The sequence below is a fragment of the Sturnira hondurensis genome, unplaced genomic scaffold (genome assembly GCF_014824575.4).
Source record: "Sturnira hondurensis isolate 20B ecotype Veracruz unplaced genomic scaffold, ASM1482457v3 Scaffold0018493, whole genome shotgun sequence".
NCBI classification, from domain to species: Eukaryota; Metazoa; Chordata; class Mammalia; order Chiroptera; family Phyllostomidae; genus Sturnira; species Sturnira hondurensis.
The window spans coordinates 867,168-883,622 of record NW_028091124.1 but is presented as its reverse complement, the minus strand read 5'-3'; the positions used below and the strand labels follow the sequence as shown (position 1 = coordinate 883,622).

At 61.7% G+C, this 16,455-nt stretch overlaps 2 protein-coding genes across 2 annotated transcripts; both read right to left on the bottom strand.

Moving 5' to 3' along the window:
• Positions 1 to 7,701: 7,701 nt before the first annotated feature.
• On the bottom strand, positions 7,702 to 11,266 carry COPS9 (COP9 signalosome subunit 9). The gene is made up of 3 exons (XM_037069246.1): positions 11,147 to 11,266; positions 9,689 to 9,761; positions 7,702 to 7,938 (listed from the first exon to the last, which is right to left on the bottom strand). The coding sequence occupies exons 1-3, from the start codon at positions 11,207 to 11,209 to the stop codon at positions 7,901 to 7,903; spliced, it is 174 nt and encodes a 57-aa protein (XP_036925141.1). The 5' UTR covers positions 11,210 to 11,266; the 3' UTR covers positions 7,702 to 7,900.
• A 2,431-nt stretch (positions 11,267 to 13,697) lies between these two features.
• Positions 13,698 to 15,514, bottom strand: OTOS (otospiralin). The gene is made up of 4 exons (XM_037069214.1): positions 15,107 to 15,514; positions 14,789 to 14,901; positions 14,682 to 14,708; positions 13,698 to 14,118 (listed from the first exon to the last, which is right to left on the bottom strand). The coding sequence occupies exons 2-4, from the start codon at positions 14,856 to 14,858 to the stop codon at positions 13,934 to 13,936; spliced, it is 282 nt and encodes a 93-aa protein (XP_036925109.1). The 5' UTR covers positions 14,859 to 14,901; positions 15,107 to 15,514; the 3' UTR covers positions 13,698 to 13,933.
• Between the last annotated feature and the right edge of the window lie 941 nt (positions 15,515 to 16,455).

Below are 16,455 nucleotides of genomic sequence, written 5' to 3'. Positions count from 1 at the left end.
CACTCTCTCTAGGGGAGAGCGTGCTGACCCTTGCCTAGACAGGCTTTTATTGTTTTTTTTGCACAGGAGTTCAGGTAGAACTTACTAATCATTGTCAGGCAGTAAACAGTAGATAGTATACACAGAACTATTAGGGCTACTTCTTAGTCAGGGTCTGTCAGCTAAAAGGCTACAAGACTTGGGAAAACAAACTCATTTTCTGCCCGGGCCTTTATCATTTGACTAAAAGCATTCTTAGCAAAGCAGGTTTCACAGGACTGTTAGGAATTCTTTCTTATACCAGATTGCCCCAGATTCTGCTCTACCCAAGCAAAGGGCCGCACTGCCTTCCCTGTCACAGGTTTTCAGGCTTAAATGGATCAGAGTCAGGAAGCGCTTCTCCCAGAGGACATGGGGGCTGGGCTATGTCAGAATAGCCGGGGAGCAAGGGTCCATCGCTCCCTCTTTGTTGCAGCCCCCCGAGTCCTTCCATGGTGGCCTCCCGAGTGATCATGTCTGGCTTAGGTTGCCCCCTTCTGAGGAGTCTTACCCGTCACTGACTACCGACCATGCACTGGGGGCAGGAAGGGAGGAAGCAGAGACAGCGTTTGCTGCCAGAGACAAGCTTTGTCTCCTTGTGGCTCGAATTCTGGAGGTTGCTCACTTAGCCTTGGCCATGGGAGGCAGTTACAGGTACTGAAACCAGGCAGAGCAGTTCCCAACAAGTGGGGTCACCAGAGGGCCAGGGGGCCATTTGGGTCAAGTTGCCCAGAGAGGATGAAGGCACCGTCCACCCCACCCACCCTCGAAATCCTGGCACAAAGACTTAGAGCTACAGCGTACGGCCACTGAAGCATCGTCCCTGCTTCCCGCACCCGAAGCTGCAGCCCTGGCCCCAGGACCAGCGACCAGGTGGGGAAGACAAGATGAGGCCTGCCCTTCCCCAGCCCCTCTCCCCAAGACCCCCAGCAGAGAAGAGCCTATCAAGCAGGGACCCCCCCCAACTGCCCTCCGTGAGCGGGATGGAGAAGGGATGCAAGCCAGCCCTTAGCACCTGCCCTTATCTGCTGCCACCTGCAAACAGGTGTTTCAGCCACCTGTTCCGATTTCCCATTGAAGCTCTGCTCTGGGGATGAGAGGCAACAGGACGTGTCCATTCAACGTGGTGTCCTTGTGCCCGCAGTTGGACACCGTGGGCTATGGAGTGAATGCCCTGCTCTAAACAACCACAGCTGTGGTCCAAACCAGTGCCGAACCTTCTTCCCAGGCCATGGTGTTCTGTCCACCATCGGGTGCACCACGGCTGGCCTGGAGTCGGTGGCAGGACCCATCTGTAGCCTCCGGGGTGGCCTGCAGCCGTCCGACCTGGACGCCCCGTGCTGTTTCCCACCACCTTCCCATTGTGGGAGGGGTTCCTCTGAGGGGCATCACCACGTGTCCCTGTAATGCTCCCCAAACTCCCCGAGTGATTCCGTAGGGCCGTGCCCCATAACTGCATACCCTTGAGTCTGGATTTCCCGTGCTCACCTGGTCCCCCGGCTGGGCCACTGGCCACAGCCCGTGAGTGAGTGAGCACACCCATGCAGATCCTTTTTTGCTGTTTAGTTCTTGAGGTACCACAAGGAAACCAGCACGCAACTCAGACCCCTGAGCTAGCCGGTTCTTTCCTCCCTCAGTCAATCAGGGCTTCCCACCAGTTGGGTAGGGGAGGCTGAGCTCCCAAACACGAAGCTGTCCCTCCACCTTGAACCATGATCTCGTCGGGCGGGAGTGGCTCACAGGACACTGCCCACGTGGCAGCGGGGCCTGGCAGCCCCGCAGGTGGTTCTGAGGTCAGCCGTGGAGGATGAGCACCCCCGCTAAGCGCTCCTGGCTAAGCCATTTCTGCTCCATCATGGAGCCTTCTGGGCCCTGTTCCCCTTGTCAGACCGGCTCTCCGATGTCACCCAAGGCCTCATGAGTATTTTGGGTTTCAAGATGACTTTCTGTCCTCAGTCATAGGGGCACTTCAGTCAATCCCCAAGAACAAGCTAGCAATTGTCTCTCAAATGGTGAACACCACGTCCCTGGGTCTGGAAATGTTTTGGTCCAAAATCCCCGAGTTTGCCACCAGGTGGCACTCTCGGGCTGCATCCCAGAGCCAGTCTACAGGCGTAGGAGTTGCAGCCACCGCCAGGTCTCCCAGGTCTCGTGGCAGGGCCATTCCAGGCCCAGGGCATCCGCTGAGCTGCAGCGTTCTGCGGTTCTGAACGCGGTTCTGACACAGCCTCCTGTCAGTCAGGCCCCCGCTCACACTTGGCCTTCTCTCAGGATGGGTAGCAGCTGGCCATGTCCCCAGATGTGGAACATACATCCCCCCACAGCCAGACCATCCAGCCACACGCTGTCCCCTCCTTATTCCAGGGAGAGGCGGCGGCTGAAGCTGACTCCCAGTTGCCTGTGGGACGCCCAGGGCAGCTGCGGCCGTGGTCATCCCTGAGAATGGCACCATGAGGGTGGCCCTCAGACCTGCTGGTCCCCTGTCGGTCCTGTGTATGGGTACAGCCCCAATGACTTCACCTCTGTACGGGCTCTAACCTCCACACGCTGTAGGGTGACAGTCACAGAGAGGCGGGCACACGGACATGCCCTCCAGAGCCAGCTGCAAGGACACGGCCACCTCCTCTCACGTGCCCGTGCCCACGCCCATGCCCGGGCCCGTCCTCGTCTGACCCTTTTGTCCTGGCCACCGCTGCACGAAGCAGGCGTCACGTTGGGGGGCCGCGTTGTGTCCCCCAAAGGCCTATGTTGAAACCTGACCCCGCTGTGACCGACTGTGTGGGGAGATGGGACCTTTGAGGAGGGAATCAGGGCTGAATGACGTGGTGCAGACAGGGTCCTCCTCCGAAGGGACAGGTGTCCTTCGAAGAAGAGGAGGAGACACCGGGAGCCATCTGCAAAGACAGAAGGCCGTGTGAGCAGGCAGGGCGAAGGCCGCCGTCTGTGGAGGGAGCCACGGAGAGAGGTCTTGGTGGGAACCAGGCCTGCCAGCACCAGGTCCTGGGATGTCCAGCCTCCCGTCTGAGACACAACTCTCCTCCATGCAGGCCACCTGCGTCCGGGGCTTTGGGATGGTGGCCCCAGCTGACTCAGACACTTTGCTTTGAAATGACCCGATGGACAACATGCGTGCACATAAACACACGGACCTTGAACCTTCAGTTTGATGAGTATTGACAGTTAAATGCAACCGTGTAACCAGCCCACCCTCCCCTGCCCACCTCCGCTAACCCGGAGGCCCCTCTCTGAGCTGCACCCCCGGGCAGGCCTCGTCCGCACTGGGACACCCGTACAAACAGCCACAACCTGGACTCTGTCCAGCTCCTCCTGTCGGCACCCCGGCCAAGAGGTGCACCCACCCTGTGCTGACGGTCTTCAGTCTGCAACTGCACAGCCCCTCAAGGGCACTTTTTGCTGAATAGCAGTTGTTCCTCTATTCCTTTCTTTTAAAGATTTTTATTTATCTTTAGACAGAGGGAGAGGGAGGAAGACAGGGAGAGAAACATTAATGTTTGGCTGCCTCTTGAGCACCCCCTACGGGGGACCTGGCCTGCTACCCAGGCATGTGCCCTGACTGGGAATCGAATCCGTAACCCTTTGGTCTGCAGGCCAGCACTCAGTTCACTGAGCCGCACCAGCCAGGGCGGTTCCTCTTTTCTTGCGTTAAGTATAACTTTCCTTTGTGTGGATGGAAACAGAGGCAGGAAGTTCAATAACTTCCTCTGGGCCACACATCATGGGGCAGAACCGTGACTTGGGTCCTGCTCTGGGCAAAGCCCCACTCTGCCCGTCCTGGGTCAAGGGTTTGCTCACCCACAAACGGAGCGCCCCCACCCCTGGGACCGTTCTCAGGACGCGATGCTGGACACGAAGATGGCTGTCAAGGAGGGGATCTGCGGCATCGTCACCATCACAGCAAGACGCTCAGTAAAGAAAAAGTACAGCCAACTGCTCCGGACGTTGTTGCCTCGGCAGGTTTGGCGGTTTCCCGTCTCAGCCAAAGTCCCAGAAGGTTATTGCAACAATTTCTAACTGCACTGGGCACAGTTGGGGACAGGAGTGAGCCTTCCAAGTGACAGGATAAATTAAGTCTCAGCAAAATAAAGGTTTAAGTCAATTCAAAACGAAAAAAGAAAAACAAACAACAGCACCATCCAAGGACGGCAGTGGGGACAAGCCGTCCTGTGTCCCCACACAGGTCTCTGCCTGTGGGAAGCTTCCAGCCACCCACCCACAGGCGACTGGAACCTGCACACTCCCCTGCAGCGCCAGGACGTCGGTGCGTCCTGGCCAAGCAGAAATCTCGGGGCCGCGGGCAGATGCCCAGCTGAGGAAGCACCCTGTCTGGAAGCGCCAGCTCCCCGTCCTCGGGCAAACCCTCGCCCCACAAGTCCCGGGGGGCAGTTTCTCCAAGCTCGGGGACTCGGCTGTGAAACCAGTCCCTCCTCAGAGCTCTTGCGGGTGAGCAGCCCTTGGCCTTGAAGACTAGGCCTTCCTTCTCTGCTCCAGCTGCAAACCAGGAACCAAAGAAAATGGCCTGGGGACCCCCTCGGCCACCCCACTCTGCCCCAGAGGGACAGTCGTCCACTCGCTGTCTCCAGAGTCATGCGGCCCTCACCATCGCACAGTGCTGACAAAGCTGGCAACCCCACACTGTCACATGGCGCACTCTGTGACCTGGGGGTGACAGTTACTGACGCCTGGGCCCTAGAGCCCTCTGAGTGGGGCGGGGAGCACCCAGAGCTGACCAGGAAGAGGCGTCGGCACGATGCAGGAAGACGAGGTTCAAACGCTGGCAGTTTCCGCCAGCTCGTCCCGGGGGTGTGGGGTGCACACAGGCCAAGCAGGACTCAGCCCCTTCACCCCTCAGAGGCCTGAACTCGGAGAGCCCTCGGGCCGCACTCAGAGCCTGTCTGCGGGCCCCTGAGGGACAAAGAGCTTTTATCTGAGTGCTTTCTCAACATTCTCCCATCTTGGCTCCAGGCAGCATTCACAGCAGCGGAAGTTCTAAAATTGACAACGCTGCCTTTTCAAGTGTGACTTACCTTGGAGGTGCCCCAGACCAGTGACTCTGTGCGAGAACTCAGAGGCCCCCCGCTGGTAGGCTCCTGAGCCCTGGCCCCTTCCTGCTGGCCGAGGGGCGTGCGAGGGGCCTGCGCCCCGCCCAGGACAGACGGGTGGGAGGGCAGGAAAAGCACAGGCCCCTTCACAGGCCTCGATGGACGACCTCAAAGGAACTGGAACACCAAAACCGTCACTCCCCGCTGTCCCCAAACCCTGCCAGCCCCTGTGGTTTAGGAAAGGGCCCCTCCGTCGGCATTCACTGCTGAGAGCCTGTGGCTGAGCAGGGGCCCAAGACCACTGAGGCCAGCAGAAAATACTGCCCAGTAACCTTCACAGCCTTGGAGGGGAGCCATCTGCTCAGAGGCGGCCCCTCCACAGCCCTGAGAGGCTAAGGGTGCTGCCAGAAGCCTGGCTGCTGCTGATTGGCAGGTGTGGGAGAGACAGGGCAGACCAATCAGAGGCCTTCCCAGTGTGTGCCCACCCCCTGAAGGGAAGACACTGAGGCAGGGGCCCTGCCACCTGGGCCAAAGGAGCACAGAAGAGGTGGCCTCAGTCCATGGGTCCTGGAGCCCCGGGGCCCCTGTCCTCTGCTCGCCCGCCCACCAAAGCTTCCCCACACATCTGCTCCTTTCCTCCCAAGGAGTATGAGGCACGTGCCTGCTTCTCTCCAAGCATCGGTGTCTGCCCCGGCCCCCAAGTCCTCCCCAAGGAGCTGTGCTCCGCCCCCCTGACGCCCCACAGCCTGGCTAACAGGCGAGCCTGAGACAGACGGTGCAGGATGTCCGTCCACCACAGGCTGTGGGATGCAGAGGTCGGCACCCCAGTCTGAGACGGAGGCAAGCAGGTCTACGACGCAGTGACGGAGTTTAGTCCAAGCAAATGAAAGCGTTCCTGCTGATGGCTACAGTTTCGCCAAAGGACTCGGCACAGACAGACAACTGGTAAAGCTGCCTGCCGTGTCCTGAGGGAGTCACGGTGCCGGGCCACAGCCAGGTCCCAGAGACGAGGGACAGTCGTTCTCCCAGTCTCAGGGCGGCAAGGGCGCCACCAGGGTTCTGTCAAGGCCAAGGGAGGCCTAAGGCTTGAACATGTCTAAACACGTGTAGGACACACACGTGTCTCTGAAAGTCAGCAGGGCAGCCGCGGGGTCCTGGGGCCTCTGTCTGGAGAGAACACGCCAACTCTTGGTTGGGGCCACAGGGCGACTGCGTCAGCCCCCCTCTTCCCCTCTGCCACCCCTCCCTGCCGAAGCCAGTGAGCTGGGCACCAGGGGGCCCAAGGGACCGAGAGCCTTGTCTACCAGTGAGAAACAGGCCCAAGCAGGGAGGGAGCTGACCTGGCCAGACCCCACAGGGACCAAGGGGGCCCCGAGCTGGCCCTCGGAATTTCGTAAACCTCCTGACAATGAGCGTAGGTAGGACAGCGAGTTCTGGCAGGTGCACAAGAATCTTTCAGACGCGTAGCGCCTGGCTCGTCAGTCGGGCACTGGCCTCTCTCCCTTGAGTCGCTGGATAAGAAGATGACAACAGCCGACACAGAACTGTCTGGTGTGAATGAATCAAAACTATAGCTCTTTTTTCTGCCAAACCAGCAAGAAACACATTTAATGCTGTGTCACCGGTTTCGCAGTCTGTGAGCCTCAAGGAAGAGGCTGAGCTCGCTGCCGTGGGGTCACCAGCGGTCACCCGAGGACACACCTGGCCACCCACATGCCCCCACAGACCCTCCTAGGCCTGTTGTGGGGATGCACTTAGGACCTGTAAGAACTGCTCGTGGACGCCCCTCAAAAACACAGCACTGAGACACGGCTGTGACACCGGACTGTGGGACCTCTGGCCCGTGGCCAGAGCTGAGCCCGACGGAGAGGCGGCCCCACCACCAGCCGGGCCCGGCGCACTCTGCGAGAAGGGTCTTCCAACATGGCCGTCCGTGTGTCTCGGAGCTGGGTCTTTCCCAGGATGCGGCCCTTGTCTTGGCACTGAACCAGGACAGGGCCCCGTCCCAGCTAGACTCAGAAAGGCTGCCCTGGTCTGCAGCAAACACTGCTCCCTCCCAGAGAGGCCGCCAGGTGGCGCCATCCACAAGCCCGCCCACCCACCCAGAGGAAGGCTCTGCTTGCCCAAGCACCGGGACTTCCAGCGATCTGTTTTGACAGCCACTCTGAATTGCGGAGTTGGACCAACATGGAACTTAAAAAAACTCCCTAACCCCCCTTAGAGCTGAACCCCCTTGGACGTCACACCCCCCGCCATAGTGGACACCCCCCAACTCTCCACACAGGGAGCGACTTTGCACCGCGACCCCCAGTCCTGCTTCCTCAGGCCTCGGGTTTGGGCACAGCAGCTGCTTTGACGGGAAGGCAGAGCACAAGGCCCTGCTCTGCAGGGAGCGGGCAGCAGGGCCCAGGGGCGGGTCCAGATGGTGTGACCAACGGGACTCCCCAGGGCCCTGCCCGGCCCCAGGGCTCACAGACTCCACCTGTACCGTGGCCTCAGGGCTCCGAAGTGTCACACGCAGGAAGCCATGCCAACTGCGGGCCACCAGCGTGCCCTCTCTGCACGCACACAGGGACCTTGAGGGACTGGGCCAGTCATTCAGACGCAAAAATAAGAGTCCCCAAGAGTGGTGGCATTGCCTCTTTTAATTGCAGCGAGGACTTCGAGGGGCTGGGCTCACCCACGCAGCCGACCCCCCCCTCCCTCCCGGGTAGCCGTCTCCTCCTGCCCAGCGTTCCCGCACACGCTTCAGAACCACTGCGCTGTCCCGAGGAGCCGCGCCACTCGCCCACGTCACACAGGCTTGGCCCCACGCGAGCACCTCACTGGATGTCGTCGTCATCAAAGAGATCTTCAAAATCTGCGCGAAGGAACAAAACCACATGTTCGTGGGACACACGGGCAGATGACCCAAAAAACAACCCGAGAAGAACTGGCGGGTCGTTGGGAACCCAGAGAAAACATGGGACGACCGAGTGCAGTAAAGGCCGCTCCCAGGGCAGAAGAGACCTCACCCCACGGGGTGCAGGGGCATTCCCAGCCTGGCCAGCCCCTCACACCCTTCGGACCTCTGCTCAGTGTCCGCTCCCAGGAACACCACCAGGGCTCTCCTCCCAGGACAGTCCCTGCCCACGCCCTGTCTCATGCTGCACTGCTCTGTGAGATGGTAAGCGAAGTCGGCTCAGACCCCACTTCCCAGGGACACAGGCCATCGGGACCTTGGTCCCTGAGTGGGAAGGACTCAGAAGGGGCCCCATCAAAGGTCCACACGGCCTTGAGTGACGGCTTCTGAACACAAGATGCTCGCCGGCTGATGGGCAGGGGGAGCCGTTGGTGGGCTCTGGCACGGAGCCCCTCTGCATCCCTCCCTGTCCGCCTGACTTGGGGAGAGGGGCCGGCACTGCTCCTGTTGCTAAACGCCCCCCGGCAGGTCTGCCTGGGCGCTTCTCAGACACGCTGTCAGGACTGTGTCGGGAAACCCCACGAACACAAGACACAGCACACTCAAAGCCATGGGCTGGCCGAGGGTGCGCCAGGCTCCGAAAGGGGCATCAGGACATGCCAGAGGGTCATGCAGTATCAGGTGTCAGAGGTCACAGTCCCGAGGGACCGAGCTGCGCTGCGTGAGCAGCTGGGGGAAGGCCCCGCACCTTCCCGGCTTGCCCCCCACACCCTCTTGCTTAGTGTGAAGACGCTGCTCTGTTCTCAAGGCTCACATGCCACTTCCCAGAGCCCACAGGCCTTGGTGGCAGCCGGGCTCCCTGGGGAGTCTGCCCCTGACCGGGCAGTCCGTTCTCCCTTAGGCAGCAACAGGCTGAAAAGGAGCCAGACAACGGCCTAGACTCAAGCCCCCAAGGGCCTTTGGTTTGCTGAAAACCAACGTGGCCAGGTGATGTCCTAGCTGCCGCTACCCAGTGACAGAAGTTCCTTGTGGTGGAAGCCACCCTGGATTAAAGAAGGGTGATGAAGAGAGAAAACACCACTCGACCCCTCCCCCCAAGAAAACCCTGCGTTGCTACCGATGAGCGAACCCTTGGGAAGAATGAACAGAACCTGCAGAAACGAGGTCTCGAGAAGCTCCAAGACAGAGGAACACCCTGTGACCTGTGTGCGGGTCTCCCGGAGGGGCCCTTGCCCGCTGTCAGGAAAACTGCACTGCGCTGCCCTGCCCTGCCCTGCAGGGGTAAGCACCAGGGCCCGGGCTCAGAGGCGAAGATGGGCTCCTCTGTGAAGGCAGCACAGGGCCAGGGCCCATGGCAAACGGGGAAGGGTGAGAAGGCCCTCCCCCGGGGAGGGAGCGGGCTGAGAAAGGCAGACGGTCCCGGCCTTGCCGGCCACGGCCCAGACCCAGAATTATGTCTGCAGCCCGGGCTCCACGCCCGGAATGTAAAGCTGGGAGCAATTTCGTGCTATTTTTTCCTCCTGAGTGACAGGGTCGACTGCCAGAGCTGACAGGCATGCCACCACGCTGCACAAACACACTGTGTTCTGAGCATGGCACGGGGTCCGGGTTTTCCTGTCCCGAGAGCCAAACCACCCGTGTCACCCGGGCACAGCATGGCCTGCGGAAGAGCGCCCTGATTACACTGGCGCCCCAGCCGCACCCTCACCGTTGAAGAAGTCCGCGTGAACTGCCTTTTCATTGGCTGCCAAGTCCATCAGGAGCCCTGTGCTGCCTCCGGCCTGCGGAAGGGAGAGGACGAGCGAGTGAGCCCCGATTTCAGAGACAGCGGTCATCCGGGGCCCACACCACTGCCTGCCACTGCCCTCAGCAGGCAGGTCAGAGTGGGAGAAGTGCCCAGGCCGGAGCTGAAGGAAGCAGATGAGATGGAGGTGGACGTTTCTGGAGTCTTCCCCTTGCCTTTCAGGGAGCCCTGCCACTGCCCCGGGCATGGCTTCTCCACCAGCCTCCGGCTGGGGGTCCAAAACCCTGCTGGGTGCCCCCAGAGCCCACAGGTCCACACAGCGCTGAGCCCGAGGGCTGCTTTGCTCCTTCTGAAAACTAAACCGTTTCCTCTGGGGACCTGCTGCTGCCACAGCTCTGCAGTGGCAGTAACACCAGATCACAGCCAGAGCTGGCTACCTGGTGAGTGCAGGACCTGGAGGCTCCTCCCCAGCCACAGGGCGAGGTTGGAGCAGGGTCGGAGCACTGGCTCTGCTGGCCCCCTGCCCTGCTGCACCTTCCTGGCTCAGTCGGTGCGTATCCTGTGTCCACAAAGCCCCAGATTCTCCACCTCCTCCCTTCCCCTTCAGCACAAGCCACAGACTCTGTGGAGCTCGTCCCTGCCTCCACCTACCGGTGTTGTCTTTGCTCAGTATCCTGCTCCCCAAACTCTCAGGGTGGGAGCTCCTCAGTCCCCCCCCCCCCCAGTGGTTCCAGGAGACCCAGGGCGGTGAGTCCTGCCACCCTACAGGGATACTGGAGTCTGGGTCAGGCCGGCCACCTTTCCCACCTCCCTTCCCCAGCCGCTCTCACCGGGCCTCCTCCCTGCACCCTCGTCCACCTGGCCCATGACCCCAGCAGTGCGCAGCTGCAGTCCGCCTCTCTGCCTCTGCTGGGCCGTCCGCAGGCCGGAGGGCCCTGAAGTCAGGGCTCCTCCACCTCTTCACCCGCTTGGGTGTGTAGTCGCCGCTCTGCGTGCCGGCGCGGACTGCGGCTGCCCGGAGCTTTCGGAATAGGAGGCTGACCTCGGCACCGGGCCTGGCACCGGGAGCTGAGCCGGTCGGCAGACAAGGCCATCGCGAAGGGGTGGCACGCGCGCGAGACCGCCTCGTACGCCCGTGTGATCGCCAAACAGGGTCCCCGAGCTAAACGTCCCGTCCATGGGCAGAGTCACGTGATGCCAAAAGCCCCCGACCCGCGGCTCCCGGTGCGGGTTCCGGCCTCGTTTTGGTCTCCCCGCCTGCCCACGGGATACACGTCCGAGCCACCTGTTGCCGTCACCCCGACAGCCGCTCGCGCGCCCCGCGGTCCCGGGACAACCGCCCGCGCCTCTCGCCGGCCCGCCGCTTCTCTGGCCCCACAGCCCCAACCTCCGCTCCGCCCGGCCCGCGGCCGCCCGCCTCACCTCGTCCAGGTCCACGTACGGCCCGGCGCCCTCGGGGAACATCTCGTCCACTGCCGGCTTCATTTCGCCCCGCGGCGCTCCCGGCCTCCACGGCCCACTTCCGGTCCGCCGGCCTCCTCTTCCGGTTCGCGCGCCGCCGCGTCAGGTGTAGACGCCGGAGGACCGCCGACTCTATGGTTCCCTCGGGCCGGCCGACCCGCTGCACCGGCCCTGGTCCTCGCTGAAGTGGGAGCAGGAGCGCTGCGCAGTGATGCCGCGTGGCCCGCGGCTCCAGACAGGTCAGTCCAAAGGGTCTGGCACAGAGAGGTGCCCGAGAATACTCATTAAGAATGTGTGGGGACAGCTGTAACAGCATGATCAATAAAGTTAATTAAAAAAAAAAAACAACGCAAGGCGTTCAGGGGAAAAAAGAAAAGAATGGGAATGGTCAGCAGAGTGGAAAGGCAGCCCCGGAATGGGGGAGGGTTTGCCGACCGCGTATCTGACTTTAGAATTGCCGTCCGGAATGTGCAGAGAACTGAGACTCGCAGCGAACGGGGCCGTTCGCTCCCGGGCCGAGGCCCGGGGCGGACACTGCTCCACGGAGGACACACGAGTGGGCCCCGCCCCGGACGAGGGGCGCCCCGGCACCGACCCCCCGGGAAGCGCGTCGGGGCGGCTGCCGTCCACACCCCAGAAACACCCAGAGCCCGCGGGGACGCGGGGACCCCGCGCGCAGCGACGGGAACGGACGACGGGGCGGCGGCTGCGGACACCGGGACGGAGGGTCCTCGGAATGAAAGGTGGTCGCCGGGTGGTGCAGCACCCCCACTTCCGGGTCCGCACCCCGGGGAGCGCGAAGCTGGTCCCAGGGAATCCGCCGCCCGCGTTCACAGCAGCACCGGTCACTACCGTTTGCACACAGCAGCAGCCCAGGGCCCCCCTCGCGGTCCGACCGCAGGGGAAACCAAGCGGGAGAGGTGCTCAGAGGGAGCTGAGCCTGCCGTGTGCCTGGGTGAATGCAGGCTCGGGAAGTCGGGGGGGGGGGGGGGGGGGGGGGGNGAGCCCTGGGGTCTCCACATTTCCATAAAGAACGGGAAGCAAGGTGGGCAGCCTGGGGGAGCGGGGGGGGCTGCTGAGGGTGACTTGGGGGTGGAGGTTTCTTCCTCTGAGCAAAGAGGGAGGGTCACCTGAGCCCTTGTGACCCATAAATGCAGCCCAGCCATGTATCCCAGGGCAGCTGTGGGGGCTGCTGACACCAGAGAGGGGACATCGTTCTGGCCAGGGCACAGAGGAGTCCACCCAGGAAAGCACCCAGGATAGCACCCAGGATTGCAGTTCTTCTGAACAGCCTACAGAGAGCATGGTGCTCATCATAACCGGGGCCTTGAGTATCCTGTGGAAGGTAACTGTTCACACACTCTCACACACGGGAATCGACAGGCAAGTCACTGTCACGGAGATCCCACTCTCAGGGCATCTGGCCTGCTGTGTGTGGTTCAGGCACAGGTGTCCCCAGTGGGAGCTTCTGAGAAATCCTCACATCCAGCTCTTGCAGGGATCAGGACTTGAAAGAAAATTGCAGTTAATTTACAGCAACCAAATTCAAACTAGCTCAAAGGAGGGAAGGAGAAAAACAAAGAATGTATTTGCTTTTCTCAGAAGGATCAGCCAGGCTGACTGACTGAGAATTTAACCTGAGCCACAGGGAGAGGAGCCAGTGGAGATGAGACGTCTGGCAGCTTCCGGGAGGGCCAGAGCGGGCAGCGTGGCCTCAGAGGCACCAGGCCCTGCTCAGGGCACCACAGCCACCTCCTCGTTTCTGGGTCCCTCGCAGCCCAGCTGGTGCCTGGGCCTGGGCCTGGGCCTGGGCCTAGGGAGGGTCCCACCACCCCACTCTGTCTCTGCGAGAGTTGCACGATGGCCTCCCTTGAGATGCTTTGCGTGAGGCTCCAAGCAGCAGCCGCTGCTCAGTGACCTTCAAGGGCCGCTGGCCGAGCCCCTCGGATTGCATGCAGGACAAAACACTCACCCACCTCCCCCCAAATCTAACAGGTGACTTGCACGGTCACCAAGCCCCGTGTATTACTGGTTAGGCATAACCGTTCCTGTAATTAGTTGCTGATCTAAATGCAGTGTCTATAGTTAAAGAGACAGGAAACTTCCTGCTCTTTTATTTCCATTGCAGTGCTGACTGCAGCCCCTTACATCAGTTTCTGACGGGTGTGAGCCAGGGGCTCCCCGGCTCACGCAGCAGCCACACCCGTGCCAGGGGATGGGCCCCAAGACATGGCCTCTGGAGTGTGCAGGGCTGGTGGCCCGGCCCCGTCCAGACAGTGTGCACCCAGCTCCCGGCCCTTCCTCTCAGGTGCAGCTCTGACTGCCCTGGTGCCAGCAGCTCTTGGGAGTGTGCTGAGCGTGCAGGGCAGCCACTGCAGGTGTGGCTGCTGCACAGCTTAGTGGCCAAGGCCAAGGATGAGGGCCAAGGGAGCAGCTGTCTGGATGGGACCTGAGTCCCGTCCACAAGCCAGGCAGTTCCCTGGTGTCTCTTAGCCTCAGTTTCCCTACCTACACGCTGGGGGACCCACGGCACCCTTCTGGGGTGTGATGAGGACTGGACCAGAGGGCGACACAAAGCAGCACGTCCTGACCAGAGCCACCGCCACTGATGTCAAGTGTCCACCAGCAGGGACACACCAGAAGATCCTCGGGTCCTGAGTGCAGCTGGGCCTCGAAAGAAAACTACACGCGTGTTGTGCGTTTAAGTCAGGGGTTTATTGGTGGCCAGGGCACCAGGCAGGGGACCCCTCACTCCTCCTGATAGGGGACATGGAAGCCCAGGGTGGTCCCCAGGGGGAAGTGAGCGAAGAAGGTGCGGGCCATGTCCTCGATCTGGGGGTAGGCGCCCAGCGTCTGGAAGTATTGCACGTAGTTCCAGAAGTCAGAGGTGGAGAAGGGCCAGTAGGGCATGGCCGGTGGCTCCGCGTAGGGGTCTGAAAGGCACGTGCAGCTTTGCTGGGGGGGGGGGGCCTGCCGCGCCCCTCCCCAGGCCCCAGCAGCACCAGTTCAGTGAAGGGCCCTAGCTAGGAGCACCCCCGGGGTCACCCGGGATCCTCCAAGGAGCTGAGGGGCACGCCCCAGGCCCTGCCCTGACTCCTGGTGTAGGGGACAGAGGAGGGGGACGGGGAAGTCAGGCCCCTGACTTGGACATCCTGAGAAGGGAGAGATCCATGTGGAGGGGACATGGGATTCAGAGGGGACCACACGTCCCCAGTCCTGGAGTCTGGGTGTCACTGCTCCACTCTAGGACTACGGTGAGGGTGGTAACATCAGTGTCCCCAAGCTCGGAGGGTCCCGACACCACCCAGAGTCTGGCTCCCTCCTGCCAGGTGGGTCCCCAGGGGCCTGCAGGGGGTGGCCTGGGGAAGGGGCCCCAGGTCCTCTGCGCGCTGACCCGGAGATCCACTCATCTTCCCGGAATAAGCAGCAGTGCCCACCCAGCCCCTCTCCTGCCCCTGCCCCCACCCAAACGAGGACAGAACTGGGGATGCAATACCTCCTTCGTCCTGCACCGGCTTGGCCCCTGCAGTGGAAGAGACAGCTGTCACCCCAGAGAAACCTGGGCAGGACCCCACTCGGCCCCAGCTGCCCCAGGCCACTCACCTGCCAGAGATCCCAGCAGGAAGCAGAGGGCTACCCCAGGCAGCAGGCAGGTCATCTTCCCCAGGGGCATCCCCACCGACTGACCAACTGACCAATGACTCGCTCGGGTCCACCTGCAGCGGGAAGAACCAGATAGGTGAGGCCACCCTGAGTACACAGCTCCTGGAACCCAGCCCAGTGAGAAGACGGGTGTTGTCACAGGACTTCACCGTCATGGCTTCAAGGCGTCACTCTGAGGCCAAGCCCCAGGCTCTGTCAGCCTATTTATTTCAACAGTTTAGGGAACTACACACTCTCAGCTGCCCTGTCTGGGGTTACCTGCCGCTTGTCCCCTCAGCCTCTGCCCACAGCCTGAGGGGTGTTTGCCACTGGCACACAGGCTCCTCCTTATAAGCCACCAGGAGGAGGACGGAGACGTCACCTACGGGAGCTGTCACGCTGAGTTTATTTCATCTCCCGCCAGAGGACTGTGGGCTTCTGGCGCCCTGCTGGCAGCGGAGTCCCAGCGTCCACTTTTGGAATCCAATCCGCAGATCAAATTGGGAGAAAAACATCTTTGCTCAGGCCATTCCAAAGGGTTTTAGGGACGAACTGAACATCGGTGCTCGAAGTGAACCCGCTCCCTCTCTACCAGGAGAGGAAGGTGCTCTGAGTCTGCCACTGGGGCTGAGAGCCCCCCTTCCAGGAGCAGGGAGACCACAGAGCTGCCCCCCGGGGGCTGGGGGGCCAGGAAGCCCCAGGGGCCCAGACAGGCTGGGTCGCAGGGAACCGCAGGCAGGAAGTGTGGGTGTCCAGTGACGACTTGTGTCTGCAAACCAGCACCCGCCTGCTTGAGTGAGCTCGGTGGCCGAGCACGTCGTCGGAAGGCAGCCGGCTGTCCTGGGTCCCGCAGCCCCATCAGCAGCAGCACCAAGGTCTCTGTGGGTCAGGCTGCTCCGGTGACACCCACCATGGCAGCCACGCCTCATGGCCCTGCCCACGGACTCCAGGGGAGTGTCCAGGGCGGCTGTCCCCACCGTCAGCCTGAGTCACCACAGAGGGTCTCCAGGGAGCCGGGACCTCCTCACAGCCACAGTGCCCATCGCATCATTGGGGGACCCAGTGGGGGGGCAAGAAGCCTTAGGTGATAGATTCATGCAGCACACACCTCAGGCTCCCCAAGCGTCTGGGCACCTGAACGGTCACCTCAGCCTCCTTCTGCACCTGCAACCTCGTCAATGAGCATCGCCCTCTCCCTGCCCAGAACTCTGCCAAGTGGGCCCAAGCCAACCCTTCGGGCCAATCCAGTGTTCTGTCACTGCCCTGATTCCCCCTTTTCTGCTCCCTGGGCTTCACTGGCCCCCAGCCCCCGGGGGCAGCTCTGGGGGTCACACTTTGTCCCTCACCGTTGAGGTCACATCTGAACTTCAGGATCTGCCCTTCGATGCAGCAGCAGAGATGGGGTGGGCTTGGTCCTGAGAGGAGGCGGCAGCCCCTTGCAGACGAGAACTTCAGGGGAGACCGTGCGGGGTCTCCAGGGAGGGGGCCTGATCCCCAGGTGGGGAGGGAGGACGGCTTCTCCTGGCAAAGGAGGCTCTGCAGAATGTAGGGGTCTTGGCCCCCAGCTTCATCAGAACAGCCCACGTGGCCCCGCCCAAGTGAAAAGTGAAAATAAACTGCCATGGACT

What these genes read in the sequence shown, in the direction of transcription:
- COPS9 (XM_037069246.1), bottom strand. Translation starts at nt 11,209, where the DNA reads ATGAAGCCGGCAGTGGACGAGATGTTCCCCGAGGGCGCCGGGCCGTAC. An exon ending in CGTACGTGGACCTGGACGAG is followed by an intron (nt 9,762 to 11,146) that starts GTGAGGCGGGCG and finishes TCCCTTCCGCAG; the next exon opens with GCCGGAGGCAGCACAGGGCT. An exon ending in TCACGCGGACTTCTTCAACG is followed by an intron (nt 7,939 to 9,688) that starts GTGAGGGTGCGG and finishes TCCTTCGCGCAG; the next exon opens with ATTTTGAAGATCTCTTTGAT.
- OTOS (XM_037069214.1), bottom strand. Translation starts at nt 14,858, where the DNA reads ATGCCCCTGGGGAAGATGACCTGCCTGCTGCCTGGGGTAGCCCTCTGC. An exon ending in CCTGCTGGGATCTCTGGCAG is followed by an intron (nt 14,709 to 14,788) that starts GTGAGTGGCCTG and finishes CTTCCACTGCAG; the next exon opens with GGGCCAAGCCGGTGCAGGAC. An exon ending in GCCGGTGCAGGACGAAGGAG is followed by an intron (nt 14,119 to 14,681) that starts GTATTGCATCCC and finishes CGTGCCTTTCAG; the next exon opens with ACCCCTACGCGGAGCCACCG.